General features: G+C 45.6%; 1 protein-coding gene across 7 annotated transcripts in view; it reads left to right on the forward strand.

Moving 5' to 3' along the window:
- Positions 1–27,005, forward strand: part of ENTPD1 (ectonucleoside triphosphate diphosphohydrolase 1) — a 53,601-nt gene extending 26,596 nt beyond the window's left edge. For 3 of the 7 annotated variants that reach the window (XM_038140874.1, XM_038140876.1, XM_038140873.1), the window contains 9 exons: positions 16,242–16,375; positions 16,770–16,887; positions 18,105–18,255; positions 19,065–19,224; positions 19,863–20,099; positions 20,632–20,892; positions 21,877–21,996; positions 22,178–22,315; positions 22,460–27,005. In XM_038140874.1, the coding sequence (XP_037996802.1) occupies positions 16,242–16,375; positions 16,770–16,887; positions 18,105–18,255; positions 19,065–19,224; positions 19,863–20,099; positions 20,632–20,892; positions 21,877–21,996; positions 22,178–22,315; positions 22,460–22,666 (1,526 nt within the window). In that variant the 3' untranslated portion in view covers positions 22,667–27,005. The other 4 variants (XR_005257385.1, XM_038140877.1, XM_038140875.1 and 1 more) reach the window with 4 other exon arrangements.
- Positions 27,006–27,245: the final 240 nt, after the last annotated feature.

The raw sequence follows: 27,245 nt of genomic DNA on the forward strand, positions 1-27,245 counted from the left end.
TGAACTTTGGGATGAAGTAGGTGATACTGAAATTACTTTGGAGAGTCAACTCCTAAGGGATTAGTATTGCTTGAGACTGATCAAATTTAAATTGTAAAATTTTGGATCATGTTCACAAGGGAAGCACCCCAGTTGGTTTTCTGAAAGCCGAGTTAGATGGGGCTTACTTATAAAACTCTATTATTATTTTGTTGTCTAGGTGTGAGAACTGGCTTTAAGTTTCAACTCATTGGAAACCTCCCTCTGAGCAGAGCTTAAGGTTTATGGCAGGCACTTCCATCAGAGTCTCTTAGTCACAGAGCTGTTGCCAGAATGCTCACAATGGAGAACAGCAGAGCCTAATACTTTTTATCATTTCCTATAAATCTTGCTGCTGAAAGAGAAAAGGCACCTGTCCTTGTCTCTAGCCTTTTTCTTTTTACTCTGTGATAACTTTCAGCTTGTCCAACTTGAAAGTCAACGCCGGCCCAAGTTGGAGAACAGAAGGAGGGTAAGGGTAAAAGTCACTTTCATGAAAGTTATTGGGAGGTGCAGGACAAAAATCTTCACTGCAACACAAGGAGAGACACAAAACAAGCCCTGTGCTCTGAAACACTGCATTAGCAATACAAATTAAGAAAAGGGGAAAAGTGTGAGAGACCAGATGGAAGAGAACAGAGTCGGCTAAGTGCACACTGAACAAATTCATCTGCTCACATCATCTCATGTATTCCCTGCCCCCAAATGTGGAAAATGCTGCAAAGATCTGTTTCCCAGGCTGCTCTTTGGGCTCCTTGTCCCTCTGTCCCTACTGCTGCACTGGCTGTTCACACTCAAGGGTGATGCAGGCAGTGTAATGGTCAGTGCTGTCTCTGTCCTGTTGGTGTTTAGCCACCACCAGCAGTGCCACAACTCTGCCTGTTGTGGTTCTTGTCTGAAACCTTTGGGGCCCATACTTGTCCATTGCAGCTTGGGAAGAGCTTTCAGTGAGGATCTGCAGAGCCACTTCACTGCCTTCCTTCACACTGCTTTTCAAATTCCCCTTGGGCTGTCAACACAGGGATTAAGTTTCTGGTATGAGGAGCCACGCATCCATCAGTCTGACCTGTGCTGTTCTGTGCTCCCTTGTGACCTTCACCCAGCTGAATACTACATCTCTTCTGAATAAAAAGCAACCCTCACAGGGTAACTGACTGATTTACAGGCTGGGACTTGCACCTTTAAGCAAACGTTTTCATGTGCTTAAGTAGAAGTTAAAGGCTCTTAGTTTGATTTGTATTCTCCCCTTTGATTTGTATTCTCCTCCTGAGAATCTTGGCCCCGATCACAAATCATGGTGAATGCCAGAGCGTTCTTGATGGAGAGGATGCAAAGAAAAAGGACGTATTTTTACAAAGGAATGAGATTTAGTTTGTTTTTTTATCGACTGTCTGCAACCTCTCAACCAAAGCTCAAACCATCCCTGGCTTTTGAGCTCTGTGTGCTGACTGGAAAAGGTGAGTCAGCAGCTCAGGACTCAGAAACCACTTCAACCTCTCAGCTGGTTCACAGCACTGTCACAATCTGCTTGTAGGGCTCCCGAGACAGAGGAGACACAGGAGGGGCTGGTTCAGCTGCTGTGGTTTCTAACGTTCACCACAAGTCCCACTGCAGCTGGGGGCAGGGGAAGCAGCAGCATCTCCACCTTCCTCTCTGGGCTTAGCAAGAAGGGGTAGACTCCTCCAAAAGTGAGGAATGGAGGGAACTTGGAGTCACTTCAGTACAGCTGATGGATGGAAACATCCAGAGTGCATGGCAGAGCCCAGGGAGCAGGCATGCAGTGGGAGGAAAGGTGGAGCTGCTTTGTGGAGGGTGGGTTTGGTGGTGCGGACAGGTAACAGAATGGGATTTGTTCCTCTGCTGAGAACTGTCCCTCCCTGCTCTTTGCCAGAATGGGAGTGGGCAGCTCCTGCCAGGGAGAGCATCTGCTCTTTGCCACAATCAGCCCCTAGCTGCTGGCTCCAGATTCTTTTGGGAAATGTACAGGAAATCTGCAATTTTGTCTTGAATTTAATGTGCAAAATAAGTTGATCTAAAGCTTCTATATATTTAGTCTCACTTCATTGAAATAATGTAGGAAGCTTACTGTTTGTCAGCTTTGTTTGAGACTGCAGTAAACATGAACACAGTGGAATCCAAAAAGAACTTTATTCTGGTAAATCTAGTGGTCAGGCTCTTGTTTACAATACTTAGAAATACTGCTGTGACCAAAAGCATGAAAGCCATACAGAAAAGAAGAAAAAAATGCTCCAGCACGGTTCTTTAGAATTTATTCTGTCATTAACTAAAGAGAATTAGGACCATATTTGAAAGGTGGAACTATGGCATAAGACAGAGGTAGGATAGTCCCTTTTTGTGGCAGAGCAAACAGAGCAGTTAAGCAAACTGTGAAACTAAACCTCTGCACTTCATCTTAAAAATAGTGGTTTACAATAGAACCTGGCCCCATGCTATGAACTCCTTGTTGAAGACAGTAATTTCACTGCTGCTTTTTAGGTTACAAAGCGTGTCTCAGCTACAGAGACCAGTAATTTCTCTACCAATTTAAGAATCTTCAGTCCTGTGGCCACTTGGCACCTAAGAATGTTAACTGGATCCCATAGGCCTTGCTGGGAATAGATGCCCTTCTGTAAATAGGGATTTGGAGGACTTCTTTTGCCTCTCTGTTTCTCAGGAGATTGTAACAATAAATTTACATATCTCAGGAATTTTTGGTGTGGTGTAGCAGTTAGTCTTTAGTTTATTGGCATCTTCATAATGTAGTAATAAATTCTTTTAACTCTGCTGGTTTCTCCTTCCTCCATCCCTGAAGTCTGCAGGAAGGAGACACAGGGAATGCCTTCATTCCTCCATGGGACTCTGATGCCTTTGTTTCTCTTTTCCATCCTGTTTCTTCTAACCTAAATGACATTTTCAATTTCTATTCCCTGTTTTTAAAGTTGTAGCCAAACTGCATAGAAATTGTAGCATGAGTCATGTGTGTACTTTACTGGACCATTAATCTTCAAATTGTTGTTAGTCTGGCAGAACATCAGAGAATATATCAAAATGACAGAAGATAAATTTAAGAGTAGCTGTAACCAAAGTGTGCTGCTCTTTCCCTAGACCTTGGGAATCCTGCCTCTCTGCAGGAGAGAGTGTGCTGCAACCCCTGGTCCATGAGAGCTACCCAGACAAGTGGATGAGGGCAGAGCACTGGGATGTCTGCTGCTCTCTTATGCTTTTTCATAAACCAGGGAAATATGGCTAATGGTGCTGACCTCTGTAAAGTCCTTGGAAATGTATGAGTGAAAAGCACTGTGTCAAATTTAAGTGTTATGAGTTGTTATTAGGGAAAGGCTGACAGAACTGTGATGGGGCCTCCAGCATTACCTGCTTTGTATTAGTTTCCCATATGATGTGGGCAGACGGCACTGCTGAGAGCTGGAGTCAGCTGTGAAAGCCACAGAGCCAAAGGGAGCCTGGCAATATTGAGAGAGTAGTGAGAGAGTCCTGAACTTGCTAGGTGTCTGTGTGCTGGGAGAAGGTTGGATTCATAAGACTGTGACATGAAAACTGTGAGTGCAAAAAGCCTCCTTGTGGGTGCTGTGGCTCTGCTCTGGGATAACTGCAGCTGTCCTGTCTCACAGGAGCTTTATGGGAGAAGCTGAGGTTAATGCCAGCCTTGCCCTGCAAGCCTGGATATAGGAACAGTACCAGGTCTCAGCTACATTGGTGACAATGGTCTCTCTCTGTACTGTCACAGGCAGCTGCTTGGCAGGTGACAAGCTCTAAACAGCTCCAGCTCTAACATTGCTGGTGAGATCTTGGTTGAAAACTGTTTTAAATGCTCTGTGGTGAGCCTGGTAGTCACACCTGGTAGTGAAGCCTGGTAGGGACAGGCTTCAGTGTTGCTCTGCAAGATTTCAGCATCCTCTAACTTCTCAAAGACTGCCACTGCTGCTGTGCTCGTGCTGTGCCACAAGCTCCGAGCAGGAGACCTGGCTGCATCTGAGCAGCAGAACTGCATGGTAACCACAGCAGCCCTAAAACCTACTTCCTTTGCTGCTGTCATAACCTAACCAAACCGAGGAGACCCTCTCCAGCTGCAATGATGGCCTGTGAAAACACATTGTGCATAAGGTGGGCATGCAGCTGGAGGTGCAGGAATACTCCAGCTGGCCTGGAGGAAATGTGAATGGAAATATGTGTGTGTGAGAGAGAAGAAGCAACAGATCAAGGAGGAACAGAATGGTCTGTATTGATAACCAAGGACGTAACTGACTGCACTAAAACTGGATAAGTGCTGAAAAATGTGCTTGCAACAAGTCTGGCTGCCTGTGCCCTGATAACCTCACATGGATGGCTTGTCGGGAAAAGGCCAGGGTGCTGATAAAGTGCAGGCTAGTCCTTGGGGAACAAAACTGCTCAAATGACGGAGGGATCACAGTAAACTCACAGCACATCCTCTGTGCAAGTTGTCCTTCTCCTCTCAGCGCAAGCAGACAGACAGTGGGAGCTAAGGTACCCAATATGTTCTAGATAAAAGGGCTTTCCAGGCAAAAGGATTACCCTGCGGTAACCATTAACTCCTGAAGATGGCAAAAGACCTGCTCAAGAATTTGTAGTTTGTCACTGAAGAGGAACCCAAGAGGTGCAGTGAGGATTTGGCACTTGGCACGCTCGGTCTCATCTCACAGAGGATCCTGCTGGAGCTTGGTGCCTGTGAGTACGGGGGGAGTAAGAAAGAGTGGGTGAGAAAATGGGACCAGGATGATTTTTCAAAACGAACATCGTCTTCCTGTTTTGTAAGGTCATGTGCTGTTGCTGCATTAATTTGCTGTATCATAGCTACATTAAAAACTTCTCCATTCTTAAACAAAGCTTTCACATCTTTTTTCATTTGTAACTGCTAAGACCATCAGAGTTTAAGAAGCTTTTGTTTAGTGTAGCAAAAATATAATCAGGCCTATGTTGAGCTGTAAGAGGCTCTAAGGGCTGAAAAACACTGGATAAAAATATCAGACAAAACAGGAGGGCAAGGAAAATTCTCAGATGCTTTCAGTGATAGCAAGTGCAAAACTGAAACTACTCCCAAGCACTTTGACTTCACCGTTCCCACCCAAAGTAAGTTGACTTCCCACATGCCTGCGTAAAGGATGAGCAGGTCATGGCCCAGGAAGAGACCTACTGCTGAGAGTCCTCTGAATAAGACTGCTGTGGGAGCCCAGCCAGTTTATAAATGGATTCAAGACTGGTGTTCCCACATCTTCTCTGAGGAGACAGCCCCAAAGAGTTACTGTACAGCTCCTATTTCTCCTTCAGCTGCTAGCCTTCATTTTCATATTTCACATCTCTTTAAGTGAGCCCCATGTCTTTGGGATCAAATCCTGCTTTCAATTAGTGTTGTTTGCCTTATGAGCATCTGAAGTTTGAGTTATTTTTCTCTTGTTTGTATTTTTCTGAGTTTAATTGTTTCCTGTATAAGATGGTGGTTTCCATAGATACCTTGGACATCATTTATCACTCCTTCCTGGATATACAGTTCCTCCCAATGAATTACACAACAATTTGCCATATCTGCTTGAGACCTTGGTTTCTTCATCCATATCACTGCTACGCTGAGCACTTTAACACTGTTGTTCTAACATGTCATCTTGATAAGCTGCCTTGTTCTCTTTACACAGCTTTCAATCCACATGATGGAACTCTCGTCCAGCCAGTTTTAAATTCAAAAATGGTACACTGCATGTCTATTTTAGGATTTTGTACTGATAATTGTTGGAAACTTTAGCTCAGCTTTTCTCTGCTATGGGTAACTGTCAAACAGAACAGTGTTTTGTTATTTTTGTTCCCCTCCCCCCCGCCCCCTTGAGAAATGTTATCAAAGAACAAAGTCTGGCAAAGTATTCGGGATTGGTATGCTCCTAAATGAGAGCTGAGATAGCAATGACGTTGTTCTTTCAGACAGCTCTAGCGTGAGTTTTCTCCCTTTGTCCTGTCTCCACCTTGTCCCAGAAGAAAGCATTTGTCCTGGATTGCAGATGTGGATGCTGATGTGAGTCACTGCTTGGTATTTAGTGGTGAGAAATTAGAGCACTAGCAGTCTCCCCAAATCCTAACAGAAACAAAGAAAAATCTGGACATGGTGTAAGTTAGTGCTTTCTTGGGTGTATTTTGCTCTTATCAGGCTATTCAAAGCACAAGTGGGATTGTTCTGCTGATTCAGCATCACAACAAACGATGCCAGGGCAGCTCCAGGCCACACTTAAGGAATTACAAAGGAGACCATTAGAGTCACAAGTTTTCTCTTTAGCTGATTTATAAATGGATTTGTTTTTTTTCTTGCTCATTTGTCCCAGAGTTGTTAATAAATAACCTTTTCAATGTCCCTGCTCCTGCAGGAGATGTGAGAAGAATGTGTGCTCATGTGAACTGCTGCAAGCTCTGCAGCTGGGCTGGAGATCCTGTGGCTGGAAGGTTGGCTCTGGCTTGAGCTTGGTACCTCCCATCCCAAACCAGAGGGAGAATGGTGCTGAAAGAGGCTGGGAAACACAGTGGCTCCAGGGAAGCAGCAGACCTGTAGTTCCTTTTTGCATAGGCCTAGGGTTTCTGGACAGAAGGGTGGGCAACTGTGACTGTCCCCCTGTACCCATGCTGCCTTATCCAGAATATTTCATGTTTGTATTTTGAAATATTTGAGGCAACAATAGTGGGGAGAGGGAAGATAATGGAGATACACAAATTGAAGGTCAAACTATGGCTTGATTACAAATGGGTTTCTTTCCCTGAGCCTAATTCTTCTTTCAGGATTCACTGCACATCCCAGAAATAAGTAATCTGAACTTTAGAGATTAATAGCACCCTGTGCCAGCCCATTCATCCAGCAAAATACTTTTGCTGCTTTGTTACATGTCAGCGTGAGGCTCCAGCCTTTTCAAAGTGCTCCTCTGACTACGAAAATTTGGATTCATATTTACCTTATTACCTTCGTAACTTCCAAGAAGTATTTCTTCTCTTACGCTCAGGAACTTTGTCAAGGTCTGTGCCCCGCAATAGCCTTTGATCCCATGTTCCTTACCATTGGTTGTCACTAAAAATACCACAGGGTAATTTGTTTCCTGCTATTTGAAATGGAAATTGTAGCAGCATGAGGAACAGAGAATTATATTCATGCCAAATATCATGAGCTGAATTCTCCTCATGGTTTGTGGGAATCCTAGTAATTAAAGCTGACCTCTGAGAAATCAGTATATTCTTCCACAAGGCCTAGACAGTGGATGTGCTCCTCAGCAAGAAAAAGAAACTATTCCAGCTGTTTCTTGTCCTGTGTTCTGCAGAGAGGACTGGAGATTACAGTGCTGACAGCTGAAGGTAAAGGGGTGAGTTGGGAAGTGTTTAAGCAGAGTGCTGTCTTTTTTTATGTATGCAGCCCTAGCTCTGGCCTGCTGAAAGGAGGCAGCAGGGCTCCTGCCCTGCCTGAATTGCAAGGGGTCTTTGCTTCTTCTGCTGGGATTAGTTGCAAAGGGAAGGTGCCTACAGTGTTCTCTGCTGCAAATGGATGCTATGCATGTTAAGGGAGGAAAAACTCACTGGGTACCTTATAGGACTGACAAATGCTCATCTAAGACAGCAAACAGATGTGCTGAAAATCACAATGCTAAGGGGTGGCACAACCTGGGTATAGGCAAAATCCCAGGCACAGTTAGGCACTGCCGCATGTGGGACTGCTGTGCAATGGGCATCACCCCCAGGGGCCTTGCCAGTGGCTCTGCTGATGCTGCACCAACTTGGAACAGTGTTTGTGTGTCTGTGATCAGTCTCCAATGGTTTTTGGTCCTGAATGGGAAGTGAAACTTCAGGAGAAATTCTGGTTGCTTTTCTGTGCAGAAATCGTCGGGCAGCACAGGCAGCGGCTGCGCTGACATGTGGCGCTTTGGGCAGCTGTGCTGTTTATTTTGGAAAGCAGGGAAGTGAGCCCCCGAAGGCAGTAATGTTATTCAACACACCAGGTGATCCCAAGAGTCTACAGTTCAGAGAAAAACATCCTTGAGGTGTGGTGAGAGGCTTGGTGGCCTCAGCCCCTTCAGGGCAGGGAAGGCTGTCAGTGGAGAGGGCTCACAGGAAGACTGGGGACTGCTGGGGTGGTGTTTTGCCAGCACTGGGAGTCAAAGCGTGCTGGGTGCAGGGCAAGCTGAGGGTGAAGGGGTGTTTGGATCTCCTTCCTCTGCAGTCATTCCCCATCAGAACCTCCTGTGGGGCGTTGCAGCATTTACAAAGCTCAGGACGTTTTGTTCTCCAGGAAGTTTCTGAACTTGCTGGCCCAACGTGGGTGTTGAAGGGGGGAGTGGTTGTTCTGGAGGCTGTTTCCTCTCTTTTTTTCATAATAACTTGTACATCCCCCTCATGTGTGGGTGGCTGATGGGACACAGGAAAGGGTGGGCTGTACTGGGCTGGTGATGTGACTCACACATCACCCATCTCCCAGCATAAGCAGTGGTCCTGCTGTCTTCAGCAGCAACCATAATTAAATATTTATACACAGTAGCTGCCCAGGGCTGAACTGGCAGCAAGAGACCAAAGCAACTGAAGATCAGTGTCTGTCACCAGCCAGGATGCTGGGGACAGAGACAGGCACGGGTTTCTATTTAGGGACAAGAAAAGCTGATATGATGGTGGATTTTAGTGAAAGACAAGGCAATTTCTCAGAACTAAGGGACTGCCATTACTTCTAGCTCAAGAGAAATGTTTGTTGACCCCAGTCACAAGAGAAAAAGAGGGATTTCTATGAGAGTTTCAAATTATTATGAAAGTAATGCACACTTATTCTGTGTCAACAATGTCTAGTCGCTCTTAAAAGAAGTAACATCACAAAATAAAAAATCCTTGAGCTGAATCAGCAGAGTATTTAAAATGTGGAATGCTAATAAGAAGCAGCCCATTCTCGTCTTATTTCATTCCACAAAAGCCATATCCAACTGTTGAAAGTTATGTTAATTTGAAAATAATAAAATCTCTCAAAGATGCATATTCAGAGGCAATAAAGGAAGATAAAACTAGTGCAAATTTAAAGTTGAAAAGTGTAAAAGATGGTCAAAACAAGCATAGGGAAAAAATCATGGCCAGAGAATTAAGAAGAGAAAGAAGAATGTAAGATCTTGAGCTGACAAGCTGAAAGGTGTCAATGCTTGGTGCACCTTTTATTTTTTTTCCCAAAAAGACAAACAAATGCCTTCACATCATGTGATAATCAAGCATATTCAAGCAATAATTTAGCTGGTAAGCTGGGGAGGAGGGGAAGCCCCCTTGAGCTCACTGGATATTTTCTGATGAAACTTCAAGCTTTGTGGATAATGGCAATAAATCTTCTCCAGTTAAAATATAGCTTTGATGGCTAGTAGGAAATTATTGCCAGAGGTTTCCTGACAGGAAACTGATGTAACTGATAACAGTTTTCTCTTCTGATTTGAAAAACCTCTTTGATGTGAGAATCGTAAAGAAATGAGTATGAGTACAAGAAGGATACAGGCTTAAAAGTCCATTAACCATCATATAAATGTGAAAAAAAACTATCTAAAGGTCATTGTGTCAGCAGCATTCTGACACTTGCTGGTTGTATTTAAGAATATTGAGTGTCTGGGTCTGCTGTGATGCAAGCTAGAGAGATATCTTTGTGCAGAGAGATTATTTAATGAGCAGGCATTGGGAAGACTTGGTGGGGGCAGTGTATAACACCAGGGAGATGGGCTGTGAGTCCAAGGTGGGAGGGGGTGTCAGTGCCTCGCAGAGAGCTGGAGAGGCTGAGCACCATCCCCAGCCCTGCACCGTGGGAAGGTCTCTGACAGGGGAACCTGCTTCGTGCACGGTGAATGGGGCACTTGTTGGTGTGGCAGTCTGGGTCACTGGGGCTCATGGCCAGAACCCCTGGCCGTCACCTCTCCAGCAGTAACTGCACTGCAGGGCCAGGGGCTGCCTGGGCACAAAGCTCCTCTGTGCCGCGGGCAGCTGTTGTGGGGAGAGAAATGTGTGCTGCCTGCTCCTTTGTATCCATCTCCTGCTATTATTGCTCAGCTTTTTCTGCCTCCAGCACCCACCAGCTCTCCAGGATTTCCACGTGCTTTTCTTTCTTCCAGGAAAAGAGGGCTCATTCCATGTGTCCTGCACAATTTCCCAGGGCTGTATCCCAGCCACAACACTAAAAGCAGCAAAAGGATGAGGAACTCCCACACCAAGCAGTGCTGCCCACATGGATAGCACCCATCAGGGTGGCTGCCATGGCTGAATTACGTCTGAATGAATCCTGGGGCTTTGTTGGGCAAAGGAGGGAGCACCTTTGTACAGCTGCATATGTATCCCACAGGGAGAGCATATGCACTGCATTGGCTTTGCTGACAGCATAACTTATGAGTGCATTGTCCCCTTTTTGCTGATTCCCCTCCTTCTGAACCAAGGAAACGGAACTGGGAGAAAATCCAGGAGCCACCCTCATCCTGAGGCGGGATTGGCTACACCAGTGCTGGCAGACAGAAATGTCATTTGTCTGAAGACAATTAATGAGCCTTCTTTACTCTTCTTTTTTTGCAAACTTGACAATTCAATTCCTTCAATCTTTCCTCATAGGTCAAGCTTTTAGGCTTGTGATCTTTCTTGTTCTTTTCTGGAGTTTCTCCAAGTGGTCTATATCTTTCCTGAAAGGCAGTGCCCAAAATTGGTCATAGAACCTCACAGGAGGATTTACCAGCTTTAGATGGAGGAAAAGATTACTATAAACTGCTATAAAAACTATAAATTGCTATAGCTGCAATAACTTTTTCTCTGGAAAAACTACTTAACAGATTGCTCAACACACTGTCCTTGGGTGATGGCTCTTACCTAAATGCCATATTTGCTTTTGTCCTTAAGTGAGTTAGATGTTTTCACCAGGCTCTCCTATTTGTCGGATTTACTTTCAGTTCTGGCCCTATGTGTCAGTGTGCTTTGCTCCCAGCTTGGTGTTGTCTCAGATACAGGCACACTCTTTATCTTCCAGCTCAGTAATGCACAGGTATGTGTGCACATGGAACAGTTCAAGCTGCCAAGCTGTATAGCCCAAATTCATAGGACTCTGTGGGTTTTGAAACATGTAGGGATGCATGATTTCAGTATCAAATGTCTCTGAGAGACAGCACACAAAAAACCCATTATACTGTTTGGACTATCAGTTTCACTGACATTTCAATGTTTGTACTTCAGCACTTACAAGCATTTCATCTGGAAAAATATAACCCAGTAAATGTGTATTTATTATTCTGCATAGCCCTACAAGGAGGGGCAGAGATCACACTAGTATTTAGGCCACAGCTTTTGCCATATGAATAATTAAAACTGGGAGCAGAGTCTCCCACACTGTTCCATGTATAGTTGTAAAAAGTGATGTAAAAGCCTGATCTGGAGCTTGAATTCTAATTCCAGCATGCTGAGTGTCTTGTCCTGATACTTTGAAATAAAGCCCCTAAAACCAAAGCCATTGACTTACTGTATATGTGCTTGTATGTAAATTCTAAGACAAACCTGAACCTCTTGACAAAAGACTAAGAAAAGTCTTTTCCAATATGCTGGCCTGAAACAGGTGGTTTAAATTACTTTGCAGCAAAGTCTTCCTAGGTAGCTTGGATACAAGCATGTTTAAATGAAAAAGGCAGATGAAGAATGAGTAAGAAGTCAGTTGGGGACAGGAAAAATTTCATAAAAGGGTTGATAAATGAAGCAGTGTGGCTCTTCTGAGTGTTTATGCTCTCAGATTTTTGGTTGTGGTGAGTGAAGACAGGAGGGCCTTTTGGGTAATGTGCATCAAACCCTGAATCCTGCAAGTTCAGCAACCTCACAGAGTAATCAGTGAGGTAATTTCAGGCAATTCAGCCTGAAAAACTCCATGACTACTGAAATCTCACTCACCAGGAAGATGATGTGTGTGTCTCCTCTCCACGTTGAATAGCAGCACTGATTGCTCCCATGCCCTTTCCCTACCTTCACTGCCAGCAGAACTCCACAGACACGAACTCCTGCAGTTAGAAAATGTGCACAGACCGCATCACCAGAGCCCCTCTCTCCTGGGTGGGTTTGCTGAGTTCACATGAGAGGTTCTGGGTTGACTTAGCATAGCCTGTGCTGGTGGATGGCCAGGTTTCTAGGTAGTACAAGTCCCCACCTCACTTCATTTAGGCTGGGACTGTATCATCTCCTGTGGAATGGGTTCACTGCTGTACAAGGCCAGTCTCCTTGCAGCTCTGGTGAGAATGCTCAAGAAAAATATAAGCAAGTAATTCTACATGTAGAGAAGTGATGCTAGACACTTCAGGTACACAGAAAAGACAAAAAAAAAAAAAAAACAACCAACCAAACAAACAAAAACCAAAACAAAAAACAACCAAGAAAGAGAGAAACAAAAATACAGAAAGAGAGAGACAAAAAAAATCCAGAAAGGATCACTTCTTACAAATTGACTACGAGAATGAATTCTCTTAGGACTGGGCATTTCAGAAGTTGTGAGATAGAAGTGGAAGACAGGCAGAGAGAACAGACTGACAATAAATAAATTAAGGCTGAAATGGGAACGTTTCTGACCACAGAGAGGAGAGCTGAGAGGACAGAGGTGATGGTGGGAACTGTCTCTGTCAGTGTGGCACTTGTGCAGTGGAAGAGGGATGGCTTTGCAGTACAACTTCTTGTGATCCCTCCTATAACAGACTAAGCATGAACATCCAAATGAAAGATCAAACATCAGCTGTGTGCGAAGTCAGAGCTTACAAAAACATTAAAGATGATGGGTCACAGTGAGATTGTCTGAACCGAGCATGGCTTTGGTCTATGTACAGCATCTTTTCTGCTTGATAATCCTAATGTCACTCCTTAAACAAGCCTTAGTCTCTGATTATTGCACGTCTAAAAGCAGCTGGTTGCCTGATTCCCTTTAGCGTTTGTTAGTAAGTCTTGTTTGGTGAGAAGGGAGTTAAGGGTGGGCAGCCTTGGCTGTGAGTGACATCTCCTGGCATGCAGAGGTGCTGTTGATTTAGTGTACTTTGGCTGGAGGAGCCACTTCCTATTTGTCTTGAGCTCTGGAAGACACAAGAGTCAAATCTGCTTCCTTGCCTTCACACAGAGCTGCCTCCCACGCTGGTGTGGTCCTTCCTGGTTATTCACTAAGAGCAACAGGATTTCCACAGCAAAATTGCAGCTCCCTGGAGTGACTGGCAACATCCTCCCAATTCTCTGTCTTGGAGACAGAAAGGATGTTAGATCTGTTCATGTTTTGGGGCCATCACTGGATGGAACCAGTGGTAGCTCCTACAAAAAAGCGAAGAGACCAAAATTGGAAACAGACAGAGATGCCTGAGCAGCTGGGCTGTGCTCCAGCATCTGGAGAGTGCTCAGTGCCCGCGCAGCTGGGCAGGGCTCCAGCATCAAGCAGCTCTGAGCTCCGAGAGGAGACAAGCAGCATCATTTCTATGCCTTCCTATGGCCCTATGGGATGTTTTAGTCACTGCACACAGTGGGCAGTGTGAGAGAAAGAGGAGAGATCTGTGCCTGCTTGGACTCTGACTGGGCACAGTCAGATCGTGTCTGCTTAATCTTGAGCTGAGGAAAACTGCTAGTGGAAGGAAAACCCTGGGGCCTGGCAATCAGTCAAGTACTGGTCCACTTGGGGAGTGTTTGCATGGCATTCAGCAGCGTGAATGTGAAACTCCAAGGAGCTGCAGGAAGCTGGAATAGCTTAATTCTTTAGCCCCTGCAGAACCTGCAATTCCACCTACAGCTGATGGAGGTAACCAAGTGCACAGAAAAGGGAACTTATTGAAATACCTCACCTTTCTGAACAAACAGCAAGTGAATTTTAACTACATTGAATTTCTTTAGATAGAGTTGCAGTGTTGGTTTTTGTGTGGATTTTTAAAACTAAGTTTGTCTTTTTTAAACAAGTCTGTCAAGTATTCAAGTCTGCACACTTTGAGTGCTCTTTGGAAGGTTATTACATTGTTACACTACCTTCTGGATTATGCTTATCACCTTGTACCTTTTCTTGTATAAAACATTTCAATAAAATGCTTCTTGGTAGCATTAGAGCTCACAGAGATGGATGGTCTGGAATGGGATACAGCAACGAAGTCACTTATCTACAAGCCCGAGTCCTGAAACGTGTTTATGATACTGAACTAAAATTCAGGCAAAAGTCATATTCAGGGTTAATAAAATAACTTGCCTTGGCAAAGAAATTACTAATCTCAGGCCACAGGTGAGATGCAGACAATTATCATTATGTCTCTGCTTTCAGACAAGGGATTTGTAGTCCATAATTGGGATGGTCCATTACAGTGAGAACAATGCTCCTGCTTTGCTGCCAATGCTGGCACTTTCAGAGTGCAGCTGCTGAAAAGATACAGCAGTCTGACAATACCCATCACAACAGGAAATCTGAAAATCTTAGAACCTGTGCAAAGTCACATATCCTTCATTCTTATGACTGCAAACACATAACAAATTTGTTCATGGTTGCCTCTGGGCAAGATCTCAGAGGAAGGGTGGCAACAATTACGTGGATGTGCTGTGCAACTGTCAGCAGCACTTTCAGTTTTCAGGCACGCTAATTTCGTATCTATACTGTGCAGCTAATTTTACATTACAGCATCTGCTTTAATTCACTTTTCTAGGGTTAAAATAATTTTTGTTCAACAGACATGTACAGTGCTATCATAACCTGAGCCAACTACTCTCTCCAATAAGAAGGAAGGTCTCCCAGCTGTCATGCTCTGCTGTTTCTAATCACTTCAAGCCCTGAGTTCTGGGCGTTTTTGAATAGAGTTGGATAAAATACATCCTTACTTCCTGCTGTCTGGTATGTGCACTAGGTTATTTTTTTAAGCTGCATTCTTGGAGATATTGGCAAGCATGCTGGCCCTCTAACAGGCAGTCACAAAGTGAGTGAGAGCGTTACAAACTTCCAGATTTCACAGTTACCCTCAGCAGATTTACACAGAGGGGACACAGAGCTCCAGGTCAGTGTTATATTCCCAATGGGCCTGTCTGGGCCATCTTCAAAGCTAGCTCCACTGGCACTTTTAGGTTCCATTTTCTCTAAGAAGATAAGAAGGTGTTCTTTGTCTATAGTTAGAGATTTCCAGAGGTGTGTTGCTTCATTTCATTTGGGCTAACTTTTGAGAATAACTTGAGGATTTAGAGTCATTTGTAAGATCAGGTAACATTACATAGTTCTGGAACCTGAGACTGCCTCTCACATAAAACCAGAGCAGTTAGAAGCTGTCCCTGTTCAGAACTTGAATGCTTTTCATATTTGCATGGATGATATGAAGTGCCAGGATGGATTTGGTGCATTAATCTGGGTCTGGAGGTCTGGAGACCTCTGGAACACGAGTTCTGGCATACAGGCACAGAGCAGGTTCTCCCAGAGTGTGACAATAGTTGATGTGGTTGCCTGCACTGAGGTATTGCCATCCTGAATGACTGTAATGTACTTCTAAACATCTCCTGGAGCATTTGTGTAAAAGGACAACAGAAACAATTTCCCATGCGAGTCAGATGATCAGTGCTTTAGAGTATGGAGCATCACTATTGGTGGAAATGGATTTCATGTCATAGTGGGAGCACATATATCCCCTGGAGTTATTTGTTTTTTCAAATGATGACTTTACATCAAAGTTATAAATCTGGAAATGATGCTGATATCCTCTCTAGAGCCCTGTGTAGTAAGATGGTACTTTATTAAACAGTGGCAAAACTGGTCAAGTCTAAGTTGTGAAATGAGGTTTTGACTGTGGGATACATGAAGGATTATCCAAAGCAGAAAAATGTGAAAGACGGCATCATGCTAGCCACTAACAAGTGCAACTATATGTATATTGGTTCTGAAAGCTCAGATGACATTGGTTTTGAATGATTTTCATCAGCAATAAGTGGCCTTTTTTACAGAATTCTATTGATAACCATGTATAGTAAACCACAAAGATCTTAATTTGTTAGATAGGTTATCCCAAATATGCCTGTAACATTTAAGGAATTAGAGTGGCACAAGTCTGCAAAGTGTGTGATTTATCATACTGTACCAATTCTGCAAACACAGGCCAATCATAACCTGGTGGGCAAAGGCAGATATTCATAGGGATAAAGGACTACAGGAACATGCCAAAAGACATGCCTTTGGGGTGTGAGGAAAGATAGGCTACTGGGATACTAACATCCTTTTTCTGTTCTAGTCACAGGTACCAAACCAAAGATGTCCTCAACAAGAACGATTCTACTCATCCTGGGATTCCTCTCTACTTTGGCTGTAATTGCTTTAATTGCTGTAGCAGTGACCCAAAACCAGCCACTTCCGAAGAATATTAAGGTATTACAAGCTCGTACCCTTAGAGGAAAACAAGCTGGGGGGTTAAGTGTCCATGTGCTCACGGACATGTTGCTGCCCTTGCTGGCTCTGGCTAACCTCAGTTTCTGGCTCCATGCGCCTCAACATCTTGTTTTACATCTTTGTGGTAAAACCAGTTACAGCTTCACAGGGACTCATCTCTTAAGTAACCAGTCCCGGCTTCGCGGTTTCTCCGCTCCTGTTTCCTTTGCCGGGAGTTTTGCACTGAAGCTCTGCTGAGAGGAGCAATGCCCCACGCTCCCACAGCTGCCAGGCAGAGGGGCTGTGTGTGCCTGGTCCCCCGTGTGGGGAGGCCAGCACACAGCATGTCTGGCTCGGTGCCTCGGGTGTGACATGGGCTCTGCTTTGCCCGCAGTATGGGATCGTGCTGGATGCGGGATCATCCCACACCAACCTCTACGTGTACGAGTGGCCAGCAGAGAAGGAGAACGACACCGGGGTGGTGAAGCAGGTGGAGGTGTGTAAAGTTGAAGGTAAGAGGAGAAAAAGGAGCTGGGGAAGGGGCATGGGATGAAGAAGAGATAATGTAATAAAAGGGTGAGGGAGGAGAATTCTAGGAGACCAATAGTAGAAACAGCGTTACACCTGTGAGATAAAGCATCTCACTGCTTTCCATGGGAAGCTGTATGTGCCTGACCTTCCTGGAGAAAAATATGGATCCGCTTTTTCCTTTGTTTTCAGGACGCTTGGAATTAACTGCTTTTTGGAAAGAACTACACCAAAGAATGTGCTCAAATAAATAAAATGTCTGCATGCACCCTTGCTAAAGTGCTGATGAAAGCAATGAGAGGGGAGAGCATGGTTTGCTCTTTTCCAAGGCTTCTGTGCAAGATTGTGGCTTCTGCACAGGACTTATGCCTCAAGGTTGCTCAACTTATGCGTGTCATGACACTTTTTAAATTCTATTTAATTACTGTATGGATACTGTGTGGTTTAGGAAGGCATAAATGAAGCCAAGGGGTGCACACAACAAGGAACAGCACAGACCATCATGGATCGCTGCATTCTGAGATGTTGTCAGACCTGTCTGGGGTCTTTTCAGGCCTCCGCAGTGCAGAAGCAAGCCCTACTGTTATCAAGCTGCTGCGATAGCTGCTCAGTGCTGCAGCATCCCACGTCACAAGCAGCACACTGAGCATACAGCAAGCTGGAGCAAATGGGGCTTCACTGCTGCCATGCAGGCACTGGTCCTGGGGCAGTCCAGGGAACCAGGGGACACATGGCAGAGAGGGACAACGATTTTTTCCTTGGGTTAGCATGAGACACAATAGCTGCAGAACACCCAGTGTTTTAGTGTGAGTAGAAAGTACACAAACAAATGACAGCATCTGCCCCCAGAGGAGCCAGCATGGAAGGGTCAGGGATTTTCAGGCGCAGATCCAGGGTACACCCAGGCAGACTCAGAGAAGAGACTGCAGATGTTCAGGGCATGCTAAGAAATGGCTTGTCTCAGCCCTCATCGCTAGTTCATACTCTGCTTTGCAGAGAAAGGGTGGCAGATGCTGGGCACTGTGACCACCCACTACATGCACTGGGCTTAGCTGGTGCTGTAGGATTTCCAAAGCTCCTCAGGAATGGGATGGTTGAATCCGATTCTGCTGCCTGTGATAAGGTTTAACACCCCCGCTCATGACAGCATTCTGGGGTTATGCTTGGAGTCTGAACTATAAAGTGTCTGTACTTCTTGCAGGCCCTGGGATCTCAGGTTACTCCCATGCCACAGAGAAGGCAGGTCCCTCTCTGGCACAGTGCCTACAACAAGCAAAAGAGGTGATTCCCTCAGCACAGCACAAAGAGACACCCGTCTACCTCGGAGCAACTGCTGGCATGCGGCTTCTCAGGTACTGCAGGGCTTGTCCCCTCTCCTGCAGCACTGCACCTGGGATGGCCATGGGTGTGCAGTGGGGGCTTCTGGGGGACAGTCCTTGGACACACTGCCAGCTCACACTGTGCCCAGATATCCTCCTCTGCTGCTGCCCTCTCTGAGCCCTGAGGCTCCTGAACTTCTCCATTGCTTCCCCACTCACTCCAACTCTCCATCATCTCCTGCATCCACATGCAGCACAGAGACACCAGGAGATCAGCAGTGCCCAAGCTGATGCCCTGACATCCCCATAGTAAGGGGATGCTCAAACATCCCCACAGTCTGGTATTAGGCCCAGATTTTTGAGCCCAAATATGTTGCAACTCCCCACAGAGGGCCATCAGAGGCTAAGGTAATTTTATAATCACAGCCTCCTTTAATTACAATTTGTGATTTTCAGGAGGGTGACCCAGACCTCTCCTGGCTAGGACAGGGAACTGATCTTTGGTATATATTGCCTGGGAAATCTTCCTGGGGATATCTTCTGGATTTCCTCTCTAATGGTGACAGTAAAGATGAGTCTCCACAGTGCAATTCCTGTCAGAATACATGCTACAGAACAAGAGCTCTGGTCTCTGCTCCAAGTACCTACCACTCCCAGCTGCAGGGTCTGTAAGTGTCAGAGTTGGTGGCAGCTGTGCTGTCAAGGTGAGACAGAGAGGACCATAGCCAGTTAGATGACTCACATGAATGACCGACCTCTGATCATTGACACTGCCTACTCAGAATAAAGCACATAGAGAGCTGTCAGCCAGAGTTACTCCTTCCTTTCTTCCGTTCATCCAGGTTGCAGAATGAAAGTGCAGCAGACAAAGTCTTGTCCTCCGTAGGAAACACACTACGCTCAGCTCCCTTCAACTTCCAGGGTGCCAGAATCATCACTGGTCAGGAAGAAGGAGCCTATGGATGGATCACCATTAACTACCTTCTGGGCAATTTCAAGCAGGTAGTATATCTATAGCAGGACATTTGAATCGTTGGCTTGCAGCACTTTGTAAGTCCTGCCTTGCAAGAAGGTATCACAGGCCCTCTCTTCCCTTGTAAGCCATTTACCAGGGATCAGGAGGCTGCACATCTTGCCTCAGCAGTTGCTGTGAGTACATCCTGATACTTAGTGGTATCAGGATGCACCACTATAATTAGGCTTCAAACACTGAAATAAAACACCAGCATCTTCAATAATTTTGCTTGGGTACAGCATCCTTTTCACTTCCTGATCTAAAATAAGGAATAAAATAAGTTTCTGAAAAGTTTGACTATAGTTCTTTCCTGTTGAGCTTAAAAATCTTCTGAGAGCTGAAACAGTAAGTGGACTGTTTTTTCTCACAACAATAGTATTAGATTTCATATTCTTTGCCCTCCTGCAAACATTTGGACATGATCCATCTTCTGTATTTACAAGCTTGCATTTTTCTTATGTCTTGTTCCAGCTCTCATCTCATGCCCCCTCCAGGACTTCCCATGTTTCCTGTGTTCTGTGCCTCTGCTTCTCTCCTCATAGTTCTTTCTCTTTTTTATTTCTCCAAAATAAATCTTCTCCATGCCAAATATATCTGGTTTACTTTGATTTTTTTTTTCCCCAAGTCTGGCTGGAAAAAGCTTCTACACTCCCTGAAATCCTTAAGTGAGACATCAGGAGCACTAGACCTTGGAGGAGCCTCCACACAGATTACCTTTGTATCAAAGGACCTCACTTCTGAGTCCCCAGAGAACCAGCTCTACTTCCGTCTCTATGGCAAGGATTACCAAGTGTACACGCACAGCTTTCTCTGCTATGGGAAGGACCAGGCTCTGCAGCAGAAACTGGCCAGGGATCTACAGGCAAGTACATCTCCGTCTGTAATTGAACAATCCTGCACTCTGCCAGCTTTGGGACACTGGTGCTGTAAAAGTTATGCAGCGTCCCAGCTCACCTCTTAGTCTGGATTAGGGAAATGTCATTGTTCTCCATACAGACTGGGCATGAGGTGCCCAAAGAGGTGACAGTCGATACTTTCAAAAGTACTACCAATTTGAGATGCCTTGATTCTTGGACATGGGGTAGCAAGAGAACAGCATTTAACTGAAGTACTCAGGGGAGCCAACATTTTACCATCTCTGAGAAACCCAAATCAACAGCACAGCTTCACAAAGTGTGACTTAAAATAATTTGCCTAGGGTCCTACAGGGAGGCTGTGGCAGTACCCACATCTTCCCCTATACAGCCAGTGCCTTAATCCATCCTTATCCCTTTGACCTCATGTGTGCATCTGGATGTGATGTACTGTGACAAGTGCCACCCTTCCTTGTGGCTCTTTCCCAGGGTGTTATTCTAGAGCAAAGTGTAACAATTTGGATTGATTTTTACTTTCAGACCGTGGAGAGCAACAGTCTACCCGACCCATGCTTTCACAAGGGTTATGAGAGGACTATAAATATTAGTGACTTCTTCAAAAACCCTTGCACATCAGACAAGAAAAAGCAATTATCTTTCAGCCAGCTGTACATAAAGGGAGAGGGGGACTATCAAAAGTGCCGAGAAAACATCCAGAAACTCTTCAACAAAAGCAATTGTCCTTACTCCAGTTGCTCCTTCAATGGGATATACCTACCTCCATTACAAGGGGATTTTGGGGTGAGTCTTCACTCATTCTTCAACTATCTGTGATCCAGAATGTCGAAGAGCAGAAACTCAGAGTAAAGCTAGAACGCATTCTTCATGACTGAGGCAGGAAATCATTTACAAGAGGCTTTTTGGACATGTAACTACGAAAGCAGTGCTGCACTTGCTGTGAGGACAGACATGTTAAGAGCTACCCCAGTAAATACTGGCCTAGTAGTACTGCACTGTTCCCATTCTAATCTCCTTGGGCTGCTGTGTTTACTCACTTTTTAAGCTGTCCAGCACCAGAGGCAGGAGACCCTGCTGCAGGCAGGAACACTGCTCCTACAAACCTTGTCTCCTGAGGTCAGTGGTGCCACCAGACCTGAAATTCAACCAGCAGTGTCTGAGTGCTACTGAAACCAGTCAGCTCACCCATCTGCTTCCCAGACATGATAAGGAGACAGTGCACACTCTGAACACACATTATGTGTGACACCATGCTGACCATCGGTCCTAGAGCTGCAAAGAGCTGCTCAGTGATTGTGAGGCTTTCCAGGGAACTGCTAATACAATCTTGCCCTGTTCCTAAGCTGCCTCCTACCTATCAGCTACTGGCCATGGTCAGAGATGGGGTTTCTGGACCTTGGGTTATATGATGGGGCTCTGTACAATCCTTTCAGACCATCACCTCTGCTCTTTGTGGTGATATTGGTTGTGAACTCATCTCACTCAGTTGCCAAAATGGGATCATGGTTGTGATGGCAATCAGCATTCCCTGTGTGCCACTGGCACACATAAAGGAGAGAGCTCACAGAAGTTCTGCAGGATATCATAATTCCTACCTCCATCTCTCAGCAGCTCTGAGCTGTATGCCTCAAAATGACATCACTCTTGAAAACATTCCTGCTTTTGTGTGTGTGATGTTGCTTCTTATATTTCTCTGTCTATAAACAAACTCATTTTCTTTTGTGGGATTTGTGACTTAGTCAGCTTAAAAGAATCTTTCTCCTTCAGGCTTTTTCTGCTTTCTATTTTGTGATGAACTTTTTGAACCTGACCAGTGAACCAAACCCCCTTGCCCTGAACAAAGTGACCAGCACCATTGAGAGCTTCTGTGCCCGGCCTTGGCAAGAGGTGAGCTGTGCTTGTTGCAGTAAACTGGGGCTGCTGATACTTTCCTGTGGGATAAATGGCTGGGATTAATTTCCAGAGCAAGATGGGGAAGATCCCCCTAGCACCGGCAGTGGATGCTCGGGCACAAGCTGGAGTAGTGGGAAGGTGTGTTTAACAGTCTGGTGATTGCCTCCTTCCCTAGGTGAAGACAGCTTATCACCACATCAAAGAAAAGTACCTGAGTGAATATTGCTTCTCTGGAGCCTACATCCTCTCTCTCCTGGAAAATGGCTATGAGTTCACTGAAGACAACTGGCAAATGATCCACTTTCTTGGAAAGGTGTGTTTTGTGTTTGGGAGGGCTCTACCCCAGCAGTTCTCCTCAGCCTCTGCCACATGGCCTGGCCCTTGATCCCAAGGGGTGCCACTGCTCAGGCAATGACATAGGCAGCCTCCCAGCACTGATTCTGCTCCTCTGTTTCAGATTGGCAGCAGTGATGCAGGTTGGACCCTGGGCTACATGCTGAACCTGACCAACATGATCCCTGCAGAGGAGCCAGCCGGGCCCCCTCTCTCCCACGGCAGCTACGTGGGGCTGATGGTGCTGTGCTCCCTCGTGCTGGTGTCTGTGCTCCTGTTTGCCTGGCTTCTCTTCCACAAGCCCAAGTGCCTGCAGAAGGGGATTGTTTAGGAAGAACCTGAAGGCGAGAGGAGCCATGTCATCCTGGCTGCTCAGGGCTAGGAGACCCCAGCAGAGCAGGCTGTACTGCAGAGTCCCTCTCACTGAAGCTTCTGACTGTACAACAAGGGCATTTATTTCTTCTGAATCACACTTGCACTGACAGATGTTGGGACATGAGGCTCGCCACCTTCTCTGCCAAGGACAGACAAGCTCGTGTCCCCTCCTTGAGTGGGTCGTACTTTCATTCAAGGAAACTTTGCTGCTTGTTGGTTTCTGCCTTGTGCAGAGCATTATAAAGAGAAAAGTGGCAGCAATCTTTGGGAGCCAGTGCTCCTGCAAGGGTTATCTCAGGGTCACACATCCCACTGAGCTCTTGGGAGCCATCACATACAGGGTGATCCTGCTCCTTCTCTGCTGAAGCTGTTCCCAAGAGCCCTTTCTGCACCAGCACGCCTCTGCTCACCTCCCTGCGCCCTGAGCTCTAGCAGCCCTACAGCTGGGTACAGCTCTTGCACCTGGCTGGCCCCTGAAGGTGGGTCAGGCTCCCAAATGCCACTCTGGGAAAAGAAGGGATAAGGATGAAGAGACTGAGCATGCTTGTAGTCATCAGCCTTTAGCTGGGCTCTGTCAGCTGTCAGCTCCTTTTGTAGGTGGCAAAATGCCTTTTCCCCACGTCTTCCTGATGTTGTTGCTGGACCAAAGCTGGCTCACTGTTGCACTGAGCCATTCTCGTGTCCCTAAGGTACATCAAGCCACAGGTTCCCAACCAGGCATTGCTGCTTTTTGTAGGAAGAGCTTGTATTGGCCCAGGTTCCTTGGCCAGTAGTGATTTTCTATGCCTGCAGGGACTCTGGTGTGATCAGTGTGCCCTCAGGTATAACCCACTAAAGCAATCCAGGGTCACTGTGCTGATAACACAGCAGTCTCCAATCTAGGGAAAGTGTTTATTAGTTAATGTTCCTGTAGGCAGCTGGCAGCAGTTAACCAGCATGAGTATGCACAGATTGAACCACCCCTTCCACCAGCAAAATTAGTGAAGATTTGCCTTTCCTTTCCTCATAGCACAGGCTTATCCTATGGCCACAAGACCCAGGGCTTGTGAGTGCACATACTGCAGCCCACACAACTAGGAGGATGCCACTGATTAAGTTTATGAATCACTTTCTTCCATTTTTCCATTTCTTGGTCCAAAAAAAAGAGAGGTAAGTCAGAAATCAATTTTTGTAAAAACACTCGGAAACCACTGGTGCCTGTCTACCTCCCACAAAATCTCAGAAATCTCTTCTCCTAATGACTTGTAAATGTGGAGGCAAAAAGAAAGCAGAAATTGTAGAGAGGAAGGCATAGCAAAGACACATCTCTTTCCCCAAGCAGAGGTGTAGGCAGTGTGGAGGGGTCAGGATGTGCAATGCCAACAATGCCTTCTCCTTTAGGCAAGTACAGACACAGAGCTCTCCCAGTCTGTCCCTCTGCATAGTCCAGGCTGGAAAATGTCACCCAGTTATTTCTACTTCATACCTGGAAGTAGAAGCCCTAATATATTGAAGGTCCTAAACGCAAGGGAAAAATCTACCCTGTCCTAAGATCCTTGGGCAGATCATTGTTCTTCCAAAAACCTGTGTCTTATTTTTGCTCTGAATGAGGTGGCTTCAGCTTCTGTTGGATCTTGTTCTGCCCATTTCCAAAAGACTGAGTAACTCTGCTATTAAAATCCCTTTTTCCTTGGTGGTGCTTGCAAGTTGTCATTATATCATATTAAATAGATTGGTTTTCAATCTGTAAAGTGGTCTCTGCTGACCTCACTTGCAGCTCTCAACTCCACTTCTTTTAAGAGTTTTACATCTTTCTGAAACTTGGACACCAAAGTTTTCAGCAGGTAGTTGAGTCACTAATGGTGTATATATCTGGTTTTGATCTATGCTTTATGTTTCCCATTCATATATCTCTGGTCCAGGTCTGTTCACTTAACAGAAAGTTTTTAGGCTTTTGAGTCCAGCTGGACTGTTGCAACTTGGTCTTTTTTCCCAGTCGCAGCATTTCAGAACAGCCTCTGTCTCACATCCTACATCACTGTCTCTCAATATGCTTCTGTGTGGCTCCACTGAAACACATATTATTCAAAGAATATTGCCCCAAGCAGATTATCCAGTTCAATCTGCAAATGACCTTTCACCAGCAGTGAGTCCGCTGACCAGTTTTTGTTTATCTGCAAACACACTGCAATGTCGGTATTCAGCTAGGGATGCAGCCTTCCTTCTCTTTGCAGCAACAATAGTAGATGAGAGATGAACAACAGGTTTTGTCTGGAAGGCATGCAGGAGAAACGTGTGATCAGAGCTGCTTCTGCTGCCCAGACAGCCTCATCTGCAGCACACGCCATCACATGCCACCTTCCTTGCATACGGAGCCCTTGCAGCAGAGCAGATGCCCTGGAGAAGCTCCCCAGGTGAGCTGGTGCATCCGTCCTTCCTGTGAACAGCATGGAAACCTACAGAGTGGCAATCCCTCTCCTGAGACCTCCTTGGGGATCTGGCAGCTGCTCAGTTGTGTCTATGATGAGAACTGGCAGATCCATTAGGACATGTCATGAATTGATGCAAAAACTTCATTAGAAGTTAGTGTGGAAAGAAAGCTTCCAGTCTGCTCTTCTTGTCCCTGCTAAGGATTTATGTCAAAGGAAAATGTCAAATATCTGGGAGAAGAGCTTTTACAATGTTTTGTATCTTCAATGCAAGTCCCATAGTATTAATACTGTTAGCTCCTGATTCTGGAGCCAGGTGAGCAGGTGGCATCTTCACTTGCTCCTGCGATCTTAATTATATCACTTCTTGGTTTGAGTTTTGGGGGTTTTTAATCTTTAAATATGACTTGAGTGCAACCAAAAGGGCCCAAACTATTATAAATGCAAAATATGTTACAATATTTTTAAACCTTATGACTTTTAGACCCCATTCATAAATCAATCTCTCCAGGATAAGAACTTCTAAGGTGACAACATGCCGGTTGAGCAGTCTGAGGCTTCAAGTATCAGTTGACTGAAGGCATCCTGTCAGGGTGAGACTATTGCATGTCACTGCCTGGTAGTGAACGTTCACAGAATGGCCTATGATTGTTTTCTCTACATTTCTCCTGTTATTGCAGGACTTTTTTTCATTAAGACTACTCAAAATCCTTGGTCAAAGAGCTGAAGTTTATGAACATTCATTTCTTTGCTTCTGTGTTGCATCCGATCCAGCTGTATTCAAGTCAAATGTGTGTTCCAGAGCCACCCAACATAGACATGAAGACCATTAATGATAGTGGAGGGAGTTTCCAAACATACCAGTAATAATGTATCATTTCTCTTGTTAATACAGTTGATCTGCCTCACTGATAATTATCTGTGCCTTATTTCTAATTTGATAGCTTCTGGCTTTAATTTCTAGACACCTCCGGCTTTTCCATTTTGCTTTTCCTGGGTAAAGCATCTTTTAACATCACATGTTCCGTCTGTCACATATTTACTCACTATTCAGCTCTGCTGCACTGCCAAGACTCCAGACCTTGGTCTCTCCTGAAGAGAGAGCTCTCCTGGGCTCCTAGGAAGCTCTGAGATGTGCTGCAGCAAGGTGGGATGAGCGTCTCTGATTTGGGTTCAAATGTTGATTGGTCAATTTTTGGGGAGGTTTTTGCAGAGGGAGTTGATAGCTTTGCAGAGTGCAAGAGTAGCCTGGTCTCACTGCGACTGATGACCTCTGTGAGCTCTGCCATGTTCAGCCGAGTGTCATGTGCGGGGCAAAGCTATTGGAACTTGTCAGAAGAGAGAGCCCAGGGACCTGCAGTGCCCTCACCTCTGGCAGGAAAACTGCTCCCCATCACAGGCTCTAAGTACCTTTCACTCTTCTCCCTGATAAAGTTGCCTCTCCTCTGTGCACAGGCTACAGCAGATTTCTCCAGCCCTACAGCAAAGTGCAGTGGGGGCTCCACTTGGAAGAAAGCTCTCAGAAGTGGAGCCATCACCTCTGCAGTGGAAGGCTGATTTGAAGTGTTGGCGCTGGCCGGGGCTTTCCAGTTTCTCCCAGAGCAGTTCTGGGCCGGATGTGTGCCCCTTCCTTCTCCACCCCAATTCTTCCCATGCTCTGTGCCAGGCAGGATGTGCAGGCTCTGCAGGGCTGCCAGCTTTGACACAGGCTCAACAGCCTGTTCAGGAGGGACTGGGGAGAGCACACTGAGGACAACAGCCCCTGCCACCCAGGCCATGTGTTTTCTTTCCGGGGCCCAACCCTGAAGAAATGGATCTTTGTTTTGATGCACACACAAGCCTCTGTATGCTTATCATAATAAAGACTTCTGAACTGACGCCAGAAAAGTTTTCATGCTGTTTTCCAGAAGATGGGAGTTTGCCAGTAGTAGAATGGAGCTTCTGGCACTAAACATGGAAAAGTCCTGAGATGTGATTTCCCCTCTTGCCAGTTCCCTGATGCTCTCCTAGGTCAGCTCTCAAGATCCTAGTGGATGGGTAGCATCCCCTCCTGGTAGAGAAATGCACAGTGGTCTTTCCCAGGCTCTGGGCACCTCACACAGGTTGCCTCAGTCCTGGGAGGGCTGC

This window comes from Motacilla alba, chromosome 6 (genome assembly GCF_015832195.1).
Source record: "Motacilla alba alba isolate MOTALB_02 chromosome 6, Motacilla_alba_V1.0_pri, whole genome shotgun sequence".
In the NCBI taxonomy this organism is placed as follows: domain Eukaryota; kingdom Metazoa; phylum Chordata; class Aves; order Passeriformes; family Motacillidae; genus Motacilla; species Motacilla alba.